The 14467-nt window shown below is 41.6% G+C and overlaps 1 protein-coding gene across 1 annotated transcript in view; it reads left to right on the top strand.

Annotated features, from left to right (window-relative positions):
- Positions 1-285: 285 nt before the first annotated feature.
- Positions 286-14467, top strand: part of TRPC3 (transient receptor potential cation channel subfamily C member 3) — a 43672-nt gene continuing 29490 nt past the window's right edge. The window contains exons 1-2 of the mRNA XM_059826889.1: positions 286-509; positions 9461-10232. Coding sequence (XP_059682872.1) covers positions 286-509; positions 9461-10232 — 996 coding nt within the window. The remainder of the gene's footprint in view (positions 510-9460; positions 10233-14467) is intronic.

The following is a 14467-nucleotide window of genomic DNA, read 5'->3' as shown; positions in this document are numbered from 1 at the left end:
GAGCCGTCGCCGGGAGCCCTGTCTCTTGCTTGCCTCCCCGGCACTTCCCGGCTCCGCATCGCGCCGCCTTCCTGACGGGCGGCAGGAGGAGCGGGCGGAGGGGCGGCGGTGGTTTTATGGTGAGGGTTTTGTCCTCTCCAGGTGCTCTGTCCTCCGCCGGGCAGGGCTTTCCTCCTGCTCCTGCCTCCTTCCCCGCCGCACACGCTGCCGGACGAGGCCGGCCGAGAGCGGGAGCAGCCGGCACCACCACCACCACCGCCGCCGCCGCCTGAGGGGACCCTGACCATGTCGAGCAAGAGCAGGAGGAGCAAGGAGCAGGGGAGAGTGACCTTCCCCCCGCAGCAGGAGGAGGAGGAGGAGGGGGCAGAGGAAGAGGAGCAGCAGCGCCGGCGCCGCGGCTGGAGAGGCGTCAACGGGGGGCCGGAGCCCCCTCCGCCACCTCAAAGAGCCGTTAAAACCCTCCGGGAGCCCTACGGCTACTACCCGCCCCCTCCCTTTGCCGGCACCATGTAAGTCGGGCCCGGGGCGGGGGTTAAGACGGTGCCGGCCGGCAACTTCCCCGGAGGAGCCGCGGGGGGCCGGCCGCCGTGTCCCCGGCAAGTTGTGGCGCTCTGCCCCGGGAAGCGCCGCCGGCTGCGGGGCGCCCCGCTCCCTCCCGCCGACCCGGGCCCCGCGGCGGGAGCGCAGCCCGCCCGGGCTGGCGGCAAACGGGCGTCACCGGTGCAGCGAGCGGGAGATGGGGCCGGCTTGCACTGGCCGAGGTGCGGAGACTTCGGAGAAAGTGCCTTGAGGGCATCGTCCGGTCCAACCTGCCCCCGGCGCCCCCCGCTCCCGCCTCCCCAAGCCCCCGGCTTTGCTCCTTCAGGGTGAGGCGGGGGCAGCATGTAGCAGAGGGCAGGCAGGGGGGCCGGGGCAGGAGAGAGCTCATCTCTCTCTTTTTTTGTTTCTTTTTTTTTCGTGGCTACTAGCATAGCTGCCGAGAAAACCTAGTTACTGGCTCAGCTAAGGTTTAGAGAACCCGTTGCACCCTTTTGTACTGGCAGTGCTAATGCAGCCCTTTTATATTTCTTAAAATCTAGGCTGTGATAAAACCAGACTCCCCACAGAAATCTAGGACACCTGTGCAGAAAAGCCTCAGTTCTTGAGATGCATCTTACCCTGTTCGATGTTGTTTTTGGAAATTTCAGTTTGTTGTTTTTTAAGACGCAATCATATAATATGTAAATACTGACCATGACTAGACTTACTGCAAGAGAAATAAATTCGATTTTACTAATAGGGATGTTAACTTTATTTTCTCTGACTTAAAAAATGTAGGTTCTCCATGAATTATTCACTTACTTCTATAACACAGTGCAGTCTAGATAGACTTATCTCTGAGGATTACTTGAGTATTTTATACTTAAAGGACAATATTTAGTTTTTTAATTAAATACTTTGATTACCAAATGACAAACACATCATTTTGAGTTTTAAGATAACATATTCAGCATTTATAGAAGAAGCCTTAATCAAAATCACCCTAGAGACAACTGATCTGTACAGAAATAATTAAAGCAGCGCTTAGAATGGGATAAACACAAATAAAAGTGATTTTTACCATCCCAGTGCAGAAATTCTTCACAAATACCTTGTACCCAGCAATCCAGACTTCAAGTGAAGGAGTCTTTCACACCTCTTTAGTTGTCTGAAAGTTAGTTGGCTTAAGTTGTTTGTCTAGGCTCCCTCTGTAGTTGATGGGATGAGAGAGCAAATATCAGTGGGCAAGCCAGCGTAGTCATTTACCTTCTTTCTTGAGGTGCCGGTCTTTCTCCATTCACCATAAAAAGACCCTAGAGGATTAGTTTAGACTCGGACACTTTATTTTTAGACAGTTGAAGCTAGCTTAGATGAATTGTAAGCTATGAGTCCTAAACTTCTGGATCCCTTCTGGGTTAGTGTCTTCCTAGAACAGTTGGCATATTCCTTTCTTTAAGAAATAGGTATTACGCCACCAGGGAATAAAACTGGACTTCACTTTGCACAGCTATAGGCATTTGAGTCTGGAGTGAGCTCCATCTGTTGGAATTGCTTCCCTGTATATAATTCGTGTGATCCTGTCCTGGGAGTCTATGATGGCAGTGATTGCAAGCCACTGCCCGTGGATTGACAGAAGGGCTGACATTAATCAATGTAATAGGAGTGTATTGAACTGAGAGGGCATAGAGGCAAAAGACCCACAGCTACCATTTCCCCTGTTAAGTGCCTGTGGTCATCCTTGTCATAGCAGTGGGATTTTTCTCCTGGAGTAATATTTTGTGTTTGGTGCTAATGCCTAAAACCATGCGTGTGTTAATGAAACGAGTATGAGTATCAGTTGCTCATAATGCGCTCAGATTGACGCACGTAAGGCTTTAGCATGCACAAAGTGAGTATGAGAATGCTTGACTGGAAGAATTTGTAGTCTAGATATTCAGCAGTGACAAACAGTGCGAGGGGAAAGCGGCAGGAAGATGTGAAGTAGTTTGCAAAAGAAGAGGCACTTAGTTGGTATTTAAAATGTCTTCACTCTGAAAGCTGTAACCTGTACAAAGGTACCTGCCAATGTACAGCTGGCTCCCTCCTGTGCCAAATATCGCTGGAAAAAGTAATTAACCTCAGATTCCCACTAAGACTGCAGACTGGATCTAATACTTGTTTCACAAGGTACTATATGTCCCAGTGGGAAAAAAGTGGACAAAATCTGTAAATTAAATGTAGCAGACATTGGATGCCTGATTTCCTGAGTGTCTCTGAACATCATAGCTTAGTTTCCTGAGTGGAATGACAGAACACAATGGACTGAGTGTAAAAGGGGCTTTAAAATTCTTTGTTGCTGCAGCCCTGTTAACTTGGTTCTTTCCTCGTGAGATGCTTGCCTTTTTCTGTTTGTGCACAGAGGCACTCCTGTCATCAAAATACAGTCCTTTTTTTCCCCAAGGAATTCATATGGTTGGTATTTTCTGTTGAGGAGTTAGTGAAGAGTAATGGTAGAAAAAAGCTCTGCATAGTTTGTGGTGTGGGAGGGGAGGGAACAAACTAAGTGTGTATACACCTCTTGATATCTCATTGTGTTTTGTTCCATTTTTTGACTAATTCTTTCCAGTTTGGAGCCAGAACTTCTGTGAGCCGACATGAGGGCATTTTTGATGATGGATTATGTCATTTCAGACCAGTGGGAGAGTATAGACCTGAGTCAGATCTTGCAGCTGGCCTGATTTATGTTGTGCTGTTCAGCTGAACTAGCCTCCCTCTTCTGGAAAGCCCAGGCAGTAGTTCACAGAAGGGAGAAGGAAGCTCTCATTTAATCCATTTTAGATTTGGTGCAGGGATTTCCAAACTCTGTGGACCATGCGCAAGCTTCCACGCAAACATACATGAGTGTGACGCTATTTTTACTGGTGAGGAAACAAATTTACCAGCAGCCTCTTCTGGCACGTGGCTGTAGCAGAGCTTGGAGGGATAGCAAAGCCTTCATTTGGGAGAGGCAGTGATGCTGGGGGGATTGCCCCTCTAACACTGCCTGTGGCCCCGCGCAGAGCCAGGAGCTGCTACCTCACATGGAACAACACAGTCTTTTCCAGTGATGGTAACAAAGCAAACATTTGAGATCGCTTCGTTTAAGAGATTGCAGGAGTCCTGAGCTAAAATGCTGCTCGTATATGCATGTCTGAGCACTTACTTTTGGGTGTAAGGCAACTATCATTCTTTAATTTTAAAACTGGGACCTCAGAGGTTACTGTGCGTGCGCATCCCTGTTTCCGTGATGTACTTATCTGATCTGTCTATAATCACAGGACTCCATTTCCTTTTCAGGGCTAGAATAGAATCATGATCACTAATGTTGTACTACAGTTTAGCAGTGGGGTAAACTGCTTATAAATTGTTGATGCCATCTTTCATTGCATTTAATAGTTCAGGGAGAAAAACAGCCTATTCTTTAGTACAAATGTTAGAAAATGGCTCTACGGATCTGGGAAGGCCCAGAATGAAACCTCCGTTTCTCCAACTTTTTTCTTTTTAAAATAGCTTATGCAGTTTGCAGTGTTAAAAATAGACTTAGAAACAAGATTATAAATCTTTTGAACTGCTGTTGATGAGATAACGAACAGCAGAACACAAGGAATTCTCAGGTCAACTATTTGTCCCACATTTCTGTCCTTCTGCTAAAATTCTGAAAGTTTGAACATGAAAAGGGATGGGTAGGCTAACAGAGTAGAAATCTGTAATTGAAATATTCCATGGTAGAAGCAGAGGAATCATAATGCTTACTCCAGTCCTTTGCAGTTGTTGTACTGCTCAAATTTCTAGCCTTGTACGTAGGAGTAACTGTCCAGGCAACAATACGATGCAATGTAAGGTCATAGTAAATGTGATGCATACAAAACACAAAAGATAAGTGGCCATTGCTTATTTAGTGGAAATTAAAAAAAAAAAAATTGTTTTTATTGCACAGATGAAGGTCATACATTTTGGATGAAAATATTTAAGGTAAACATAAATGTGTTTTAACATGGGATAGGTTTTTGTGTCTCGTGACATTACCTGGTATGTAATAACCGGTTAGTTGTTCGGAGTCTGTGTAACGTTGCTCTATCTGAAACCTTGTGATACTTACCATTAGGTAAAGGTCTTGAAAGGTGGTATACTCCTTTAGGAGCTGTGGCCTCACTAATGTGAGAGTTCTGCTGCAAAGCTGAAATGCAGGTGTCCTGCTTTTGTATTATGCAACAAGGGGCTGACTTAGGGTCCTGTCACATCTTGGTTTATTGTTAATCGTATTGTAGTAAGTTATGTTCATTTACGGCTATCGCTGAAGTTACTGAGACTTTGCCTAAGTAGGAAGCAATGAACCAGACTTAAGCTGGCAAATGGCTAATGGTAGCAGTATAGTTAGGAAATAAACTTGTAACTTAAGACCGTCATTGTTTTATACTGATGAATGGATGATTCTGAAGGTTGGTGTGCAATTTCTGAAGTTCTTCCTTCTTGCCAATGAAGCTCTTTGGTTCCTCAAAACAGCTGCCTAACTGATGCATGTTTAGGGCTAAGTAAAATGTGTCCAGGTGTGGTGGAACTGGTGTACTTCAGCTAACACTATTGTTCTTCTCCAGTTCCATCCTTCTTATTTGTGCTGAGCAGCAAACAGAGGCTTGAGGCTTTACAGACCCTGTGGCCATTTTTCTGCTGTGAAATGTGAAAAATTGTTGTGGAAAAAATGGAGGGACTCAGCTGCTGCTTCATGTCAGCAAAACGGGACTGAATTCTGTCCTCTCACCTTCCTGCTGCGTACCCCGTATTGTAATTACGGAACCTGTGTACTAGGACTAGAACTTACTTAACATTGTGGTGTATTTGTGCTGGAAGAATTAACATAAAAAAATTGGGCATTTTTCTCGCTTGGTGTTCTTGTGGCTTTTTTGCCACACGTTCTACAGATTTTTAATTTTTTGCATTCTTTCAACTATTGGGAACAGTTGGGAAGAGGAGCATCACGACTTCCATCTCTCCTTCCCTCTTTTAATGTAAGTTGTCAGCTCCATACAGAGACAAGGTTGAGAATATGACCTTTAAAGGCTTAAGGAAATAGAACACAAATAATTAACGCACACTTAGTTCTATTTTAATCACATTTTTAAGCCAGTCTAATGATTTTTAGAGATGTGACTTGAGATTTTGTTGTTTTGATTACTTCATTTGGCAAATATTACATATAAAGTGTGCTGAAAATGGTTAAATAGTTAAAACTAAAATTTTAACCATTTTCTTCATGCCTTGGGATAGCTTAAAAACATTAGATGTAAGAACAGGAGAACAGAAAATGAAATAGGAGACCTTGTACCTGATGCATCTTGCATGCAGTATTCTGACCAGAGCTGCGCTGGCTTCGAGGTCTTTGAGTTTGCTGAGGGAAGGAGGGAAGAAGAGAGGAGGGAGGTATGGATGAACCTAACAATCTTCCAGCTGTGTGGTGCTGTACAAGATTTGTTTGCTTTTTATTTTTTTCAGGAGGTCGTGACAATATTTTAGTCATTAAAATACCAAGCAACTTTCATCTTTATTTTGAGAAGATACTGCAGTCACTTCAAATATATCACTTCTGTCACAAGATTTATAGCTAAGGAAATCTTCCTTATTGGGAAGACATTCGAATGCAACACCTTTGGAAGGATATATCTCTTTTTACAGAAGTCAAATGAGCCACCTCAGTCAGACAGTGGGTTTTGAAAGAAAGATAGATAAAACAGAAAAAAAGTGTCATATTTCAAAATATTCTGAAAAATTACACTCAATATATAGGGGAAAATGTATTGTTATGTATTTCATAAAAGATAAATGAGATTCAGGGTGGCAGTTTAGAGCCTTCTTAAATCAAGAAGTCAGCATGAGCCAATCTGTTCTTTGTCTTTTTTACTTTTTTTAATACACATTTTTCTTTATAGCATTACAGTAAACAATTACATTTCTGTAGCTGTATGTTTTCAGATATGGAGGAGGAATAGAAATGTAACAGCATAGCAGACAGTAAGATCTTGTTTAAAAGGTAACAATATTTCTGGTTTTACTTCTGATTTTGTTGGGGAATAAGGTAGGAGTAGCATTCTGTTGCTGTTCACCACGTGCACACTGGGCTCAAATCTTTGTGTGCTCCCAAATGTGAAATATGCCTGCGCTTTAAGACATTAAATCAATTCTGTGTTGAAGAGAGTCACAAATCCTCTCTGTTATGCCGCCTTTTTCATAGACTTAAAGAAAGTGTTACAGAAGTGAGAGAAAAAAAAATGGATCCTGTCATGTTTGGCAAAGCAGTTTCGGCACATATTTCAAGAAGTAAATACCAGTTAGCATTGCTTATACTGCAGTGCCACCCAGGTCATTTCTGGTAGTCCAGAAATACCAAACACAGATGAAAATGCAAAAAGATCAAATGCTTCATCCCAGGAGAGACCTGCCCTTGGTAATGAGTATTGCAATCTCTTCACTTGGTCGGCAATGGAACTGCCCATTTGTGTTAACTGAAATGTTCAGAGCATGGACTAGCTTTTATGATATTTGTAGCTGTGATAAAGTGATTAAGATTTTATGTTTTGCTGAATTTATTACAACTGATGCAGATAGCTGGAAGGCCAGATATTTCCTTATAACCTGAATGGAATTAGTTATGCCTGATGAAAACCGTTAGGGCTGACATTGCTGCATGTGGGGAAATCCAGTGATGTCAACAGGCATCTTTTGTGCAGTGGTAATATAGCTAAGCTCATTGTTGAAAGATCACACAAAAATTTAAAAAGGCTGCATTTAGAAGAATGTTGCTCAGGTTGTGGATTTGAACCTGCAGCAATTAGCATACGTAGCTTTTGAAGCTGCCCATGAAGGTTCCAGTATGTTCACTTAAATACATAGTCTTTGTGTGCACCGAAGGTGTATGTGCTGTTTTTCCCTTGGCTCTGTCCTTTCACAGACTGACAGGGTTTGCTTAAAAAGGGCTGTTTAATATTTTTGGTTTGCCCTCAGCATTCATTATGGGGACCCACATTTCTCCTAATGCACATTATCCAGCTTCTGGACTGAGGGTAGAAGGATTAATTTCCTCTTCAGTTTTTCTGTCTGGCCTTTTACTCTTGTATCTGAGTTTTTTGCCGAAGTGAATAAATTAATTTTCACAATGCTCCTGTAAAATGGGAGCCAACTGTTCTTTTTTTATAGATGAGGAACAGAGGCACATGGGACTTAAGGACCAAATCTGAAATTTGTAAGGCCTGTTTGTCTCTATGTAGCATATATATGGTGTTATATGTATTCAAAGCACACCCTCCATTAACTCATATATTGTTTATCAGCTGCACTGGTGTCTCTGTGCCCATCAAATCAGCTCAAGTGATCTCTATCCCTAGGGCTAATGGAGTAACTGATAGCAGCTGGAGGCTGTCTTTCTCAATATTGAGCTGGACTAGAAAGGAAAGGGAGATTGCTGATGGGTTTCACATTTATTTGCAGATGGTAGTGAAGCAAGGTTATGGTATCCCAAGTACCTTCTCAGGCCTTTGGCCTCTGCTCTGGCAGGCATAAATGCTTCTGTTCTTCCCCCAGCTGTGACCACTTTAGCCTGATCCCATCTATTCTGTTGTTTTAGACCTTGCCAGGCAGTTGTTTACTGTTGTTGTTTTTTCCAGCTAGGTAGCGTTTGCTCCTCAACCTCTTGTCCTAGGTCTGTTTGCTTTGTAACTCCTAGTCTCACTTCTCTGAATCTCCTCTCCCCTCTCAAATTTCCTTACCTGGCTAGCTCCAGCTCAGCATCTGATCTGTCTGTTCTCTCAGCCCATTCCTGTTTGCTCCCCGCTGCTCTCAGCCATTATCTTCACTGGTTCATAATTCCAGTTTCTGTGTTTTCTGAATTAGCTTGCTCACCCTTTCTTTTCTCCTGTTCCCCCTCTCTTTTCTTCCTTCTCTCTGCTTTTGCAACCAGTTTTTGAGGGGAGTTCACAGCTTTCCTGGTTCTCAGTTCCCTTTCCTAAACAACCTCACTTCCCTACACCTAGGTTTCCTCTTTCCAGTGCAGCCTGCCATCCCAGTTTTCATTCAATAGCTATTTGACTTCCCCAAGAATGCATGAGGGCATTTAAAAATATTTATATACTCATGTAATGATGTTCGATAGCTTCTGGAATCGTAGGTATATAGTAGAAATAGGTCCAACATAACCCAGAGCATTGCAGAAGTCTAGCTGGAGTGAGAGCTGATCCCAGTCTACAATGGATCATGCCCAGTGTCTGGAATCTGCGAGCAGTTTAGTTACTAGCATCCAGAAAGTCTGCTGAACGTGTATGAACTGTTGTTTTTCAAAGACTTATCATTTGATCAAATTGACTCGTAAGTAGAATCCTCCAGATTTGGTTAACATTTCTAGTAGTAAGACTAGAAGGCATGAGATCAGGCTTCACTCTGTATTGCTTGGCAAGACATCAGGAAGAAAACTTGTTTTCACCTCTCATTTATGTGAACTGCAATATGGTAAGCATAAATATTGCCTTCCTTAAACCATCAGCTTGAATGCCTCTGGTGGATAGTATTAATTACTACTGAGAGTAGTATAGTAGATGTGTTTTCATTTTATATATATATATATATATACATATACTGAGGTGAGTTGGGAAGCATTTCAGAAGAGAAGTGATGTTTTGCATAAAGTAAAACAAACAAACAAACAAAATCTTGACCATGCTAACAAAACAGAAATGGCCTGTGGCACTGAACCTGTAAGTGCCTTTAGATTGCACACCAGCAAGCATGAAGACAGAAAGATCACAATAAAGTATACTTCTTGTCAATAGATGGGCAAATGACAAGGGACAAAATAAATAATTTTCGTAGCCACAGGAGAGGTGGAAGCTACAAATAACCAACACAATGAACATCTGTTACCTTTTTGTTTTCTCATTAGGTACATTGAAGAAAGTCCATCTCTGAGACGTATGACTATGATGAGGGAAAAGGGAAGGCGACAGGCCATTAGAGGCCCAGCATTCATGTTCAACAATAGGGGCACCAGTCTTACGGCTGAAGAAGAGCGCTTTCTAGATGCAGCAGAGTATGGGAACATACCTGTGGTGCGCAAAATGCTGGAGGAGTCAAAAACACTGAATGTCAACTGTGTTGACTACATGGGCCAAAACGCCTTGCAGCTTGCTGTAGGGAATGAACATTTGGAAGTGACAGAACTTCTGTTAAAAAAAGAGAACTTGGCACGGATTGGAGATGCCCTGCTGCTCGCAATCAGCAAGGGCTACATTAGGATAGTAGAAGCAATTTTGAATCATCCTGGGTTTTCAGTAAATAAGCGACTGACACTGAGCCCTTGTGAGCAGGAGCTCCAGGATGATGATTTTTATTCCTATGATGAAGACGGTACCCGCTTTTCTCCAGATATCACTCCCATAATTTTAGCTGCCCACTGCCAAAAATACGAAGTCGTGCACATGCTATTGATGAAAGGAGCAAGGATAGAAAGACCTCATGATTATTTCTGCAAATGTAATGACTGTACAGAGAAGCAAAAGCATGATTCTTTCAGTCACTCTAGGTCAAGAATAAATGCATACAAAGGACTGGCTAGTCCGGCTTACCTGTCCCTCTCCAGTGAAGATCCAGTACTCACTGCTCTAGAACTCAGCAATGAACTTGCCAAGTTGGCCAACATTGAAAAAGAATTCAAGGTAATGGTGTTTTGGTGTTTGTTGTTGTTTTAAAGTTGTTGCTGCTTCATGATGTCCTTAGATGCTTGAAATTATTTCCTGTGTCTTTACTTTTTCAATTGCAAATGCTTTCATGATGTTTATTGTCTCTTTTGTTCTTGATTTTGAGTTTTCAATACATAAGCCTTTAAAAAAGAATTTTTAATGAAATGAAATTGCTTTTGCACCTACTGTGTACAGAGAAAATTGGAAAAAGGGACAGTGTGTATTCTGATAACCTTGCAGCAGATGGAGAACAATTTTGGTTGCTGTAGCAGACAAGGATCATTTTTAGTTACAAATGCTGAGTAGTATAAGTGCAGAAAGCAGAATCATTACACTTTTCTTGAGCGTACCGCAGCATTGACCTTATTCCCTCTTTTTTATTAGTACTAATCTTAAATGATGTCTTCAAATTGTTAAGAATACAGAAAGTGGGTTTTTTTGACGCACCTTTTAGAAATATCACTTGTTCAAAACGAGCTGTTAGACTGATTACAGATATAAGTTCTGTTATCTGTTTTTGAGCTGTATCTAGTTTAGTATGTCAATGCCCTGACTTTTCTGTATACTTCAGCTTCTCTGTCAGACAATTAATAACTTTTTTAAAGGATTTTACAATTCTGTTGAATACCTTGAAAAGCACAGTAACATCAACCTTCCCCTTTGCCCTTCCGCCCCCAACCAAACCCCATAAAAAAATCAAACCCCAGTAGACTGCATGTAATAAGAAAAGCTCCGCTTGGGGAATGACAGATTGTTCTCAGTAAGTAGTGATGTTAACAGCATTGTGTCTAGTTTTAGCGAAAAATTTAATGGGGTTCTGCAGGGTCAGTGTTGGGTACTGCTTGTTTGTTTATTATCTTCTTAAATGATCTGAGAGAGACAAAAGATGCATTAACCTTTTCAAACAACAATTGCTAACACTGTTGAGTACTCAGAAATATACAACAACCTGGGGAAATTAATAAAGTGAACTTTACCAGAACAGGAAGAAACATTTTTAGATTCCTGAGAAAGAATAGCTCCAGATATTTACTCACTCCAGTTGAGTGAGTAAAAATATAGTTTAAAAATCAGGTTTCAGTGCTGAGAAGGATTCATGTATTATACCACACAGTAATAAAGCGTAAACATCAGTTTAAACCTTTCTTCTCCTTCCTTTGCTGAAGGAACCCCCTCATACCATGCTGCGTATTGTGTAATTTGGCAAATGGATTGAGTACTTCCTCAATGTATTTATTCAGGAGTATAGGAATAATGTCAGATTTTTCATTTTCCTCTGCTGAAAAAGTACTGAACTGGGAAAGCTCTTTGTGAATATAAAATTGAAGAATTAGAGAATTTCATCATATGCACAGAACCTGTTGGCTTGTGTGCTTCACACAATGAATTACAGTTACATGCCTCATTTAGAGACCATTATAGAAGGTTAAATCTCTGATGTGCATAACTCAGTCCTATTTATCATTGATTTCTTTTCAACTAGCCCAACAACCTGAGAGCCACAGGTTCTCCAGAATCGTGTGCCCAAGATGGAGATTTATGAGTTTTTGGAATAATACTTCAGTGGTTGTGGATACAAACCTTTTTTCCTCCTTTTTTTTTTTTTCCTCCTGCAGTTTCTTGAACTTTTCTTCTGGGTTGGCAGCTCAGAAACTTTACCATCCATCTTTTTTGTTGTGATACTGCATACAAATTTTATTATACTTGTGCAGAAACACTGGTAGGCTTAGGGACTCAATTTAAGTGTTACACAACTCCCTAGGAACCCAAAATACAATCTCTGCCACCAAAAGCTAAATTAAGGCAAGCTGTATCATGTTTTTGTGAGGGGAGGATGTAGATGATTAGAACTGAATAGAAAAAATTCAATAAAAGTATAAATTCATGGGAAGCTCCTGTATCATAGGTACTAGTACCATGAATACAAATTTAGTCAGAAAAGAAATAGCTTGAAATTTTGGAGAAGAAAAAGCGCCGCTTTGTGGCTGGACTTCTCATTTCAAACCAGAATTTAAAAAAATTACTTCAGTTTTTGAAATACTAAATTGTCACAGAATAAAATATTCTGGTTTTCAACTTTTTTCTTTTTGCTTTTTTTTCTTTTTCTCAACTGTTTAGCCTCTATTCATTGATATTTTGGGATGCCTAAGAACCCAAGAAATCCACTGTTTTCACAGATTTCAGTGTTTTTGGATAGCACTTACACAGCTGCTAACCTTGCCAGGTGTATGAGGTAATTCAGTTTTGGCACCTACACTAGAAATTGTTCCTGGATCCTTGCTAGCATGGAAATTCCAGCTTCTCGTGAACATCAAAACAGTCCAGTGAAATAATTGTTCTCCACATTGACCTCACATCTATCTCTTTTCCTTTGATTCTTACGCATCTCAGGGCGTTCTTTGTGTTTCTACCAAGCCTGGTAGGAGAGTTCCTTGTTTTCCTCTGGCATCGATGGTTGGCTGCCCTTCCTGGGAAGAAGGGGTAGTGGAAAAGGGAGGGAGGGAGGAGGAAAAAGAAGAGGCAAGGAACTTTTTAGCATCAACATTAAACCAAGTCCGGGGAAGGCTGTAACTGCATGGCTGATGAGAAGACTGTATTCCACTGGGGCTGTGGGCAGGTATGATGGGGCTGCTCATGGCATGGATCTAATACGAGATGCCGCACTGAGAGCTGTAGAGGTAGATCAAGGTGGAAGAAAGCCGCACTTCTGTGTCTTACAGAAGCTCATTGTGAGAGCTTGCCGCATTTGATGTAAGTCCAATTTGTAACAGTCTGTTTAGTGCTTTCTTTTCTATAGGTATGTCGTCTGAATGTGTTTTGCTAATAACTATGTCCTTTGTCATGTCCCAGAGGAGAAGGCTTCTAGTCCGACATTTGCACTCCCTATGAGGCAGAATGACTGGTAGAATTATGGTGCACTCTCCTTTAGAATCGTCACTGGAAATGCTCAAGTATCCCAATCAAATTCAATTTATAGCACAACACTGAGCAGAATTGTTCCAGGGTAAGGAAAAATGGACTAAATAGTTCATTGCCCAAAAAAAAATGGACAAATCTGTTTAAAGGGACTTTTGATGATATTCATGATTTATTCTTAGTATCTAGGGTACGTTGAGGCCCATAGCATTTCCTGTGCACACTCGTAGCAATGCACTTCCTGGACATGGAGCACTTGTACAGAAAATACTTTTCTAGGTTCCTCCCTTTAGGTTCGTTATTGCATTTTGTAATCCTGGTAAAGCATGGCTGGCTTGTCTGAATATGCTGGTGACTCCTCTTTAGGTCTGGAAACCAGCTAAGGGAACAGCAGAGATTATCAGTGCCTGGCTGTCAAAGGAGCAAGACATCATTTTAGTGGCCAATGTAGCAACATATCATCCCTGTGGCCAGGACAGGAAGTACAGTATTTCTCTTACCTTCCTTGGTAATCCTAGTCCCTGTTCCAGGGATTGACAGCAGGATTTCAGATGACGTCAGAAATTTCAGCGTGTTTATCTGAGTCAAGACTGCTACCAAATCGTAAAAGAACCCCATCACTCTTGCATACCTACTGCTATCACACCAAATTTCAGTCTCTTAAAGCAGCTGATTAGATTCTCTCCTGTCAGGTTTTTAGGGGTGTTTTATATGTAGTAGAAATAATTAGAAATAAAGCAGCATTGTTGATCAAATTCTGTGTCTAAGATGCAAAACCAGAATTATTCTTCACTCAGGGCTTTGTCACCAATTTTTATGGCTTTTATAACCAATGCGCCTGATCAGAAAGTGTTTTCAAAGTGTATCAAATCTGCTGGTTCAATTCCTTTCTTTTGTTTAAAAGGACAAAACCTGTTAAGTTAGAAAAAGTTATGGCCTGGCATTCTACTTGCATCTGTCTTTATGAGTGGTTAGAGAGCTCCGAGGTATACTGCTTTGTACCTGATAGACTGGCTAGGGAAGCTCAGTCTGGAACTGTATCTTGTCTTGTAAATGTCTAATGTAAAAAAGTGTTCATTACCATAGTTAGAGAATCATGTTTTCCAGTCCCAGTAGCACCAGTTTTCCAGTAGCACCACAAAATACTTTCCGATACAAATATTCCCAATTTTTATGTTTTCTTGTTCTTCTATTTTTAGCAGACCCTGGCCACTGTGGCTGCTGTGGATTACTAAAGTTAATTGATATTTGCCCTCCTCCCCGAGAACTTTAAAACTGTTACGGCACAGGGATGG

This window comes from Gavia stellata, chromosome 19 (genome assembly GCF_030936135.1).
Source record: "Gavia stellata isolate bGavSte3 chromosome 19, bGavSte3.hap2, whole genome shotgun sequence".
In the NCBI taxonomy this organism is placed as follows: domain Eukaryota; kingdom Metazoa; phylum Chordata; class Aves; order Gaviiformes; family Gaviidae; genus Gavia; species Gavia stellata.
This window is presented reverse-complemented; position numbering and strand designations above follow the sequence as displayed.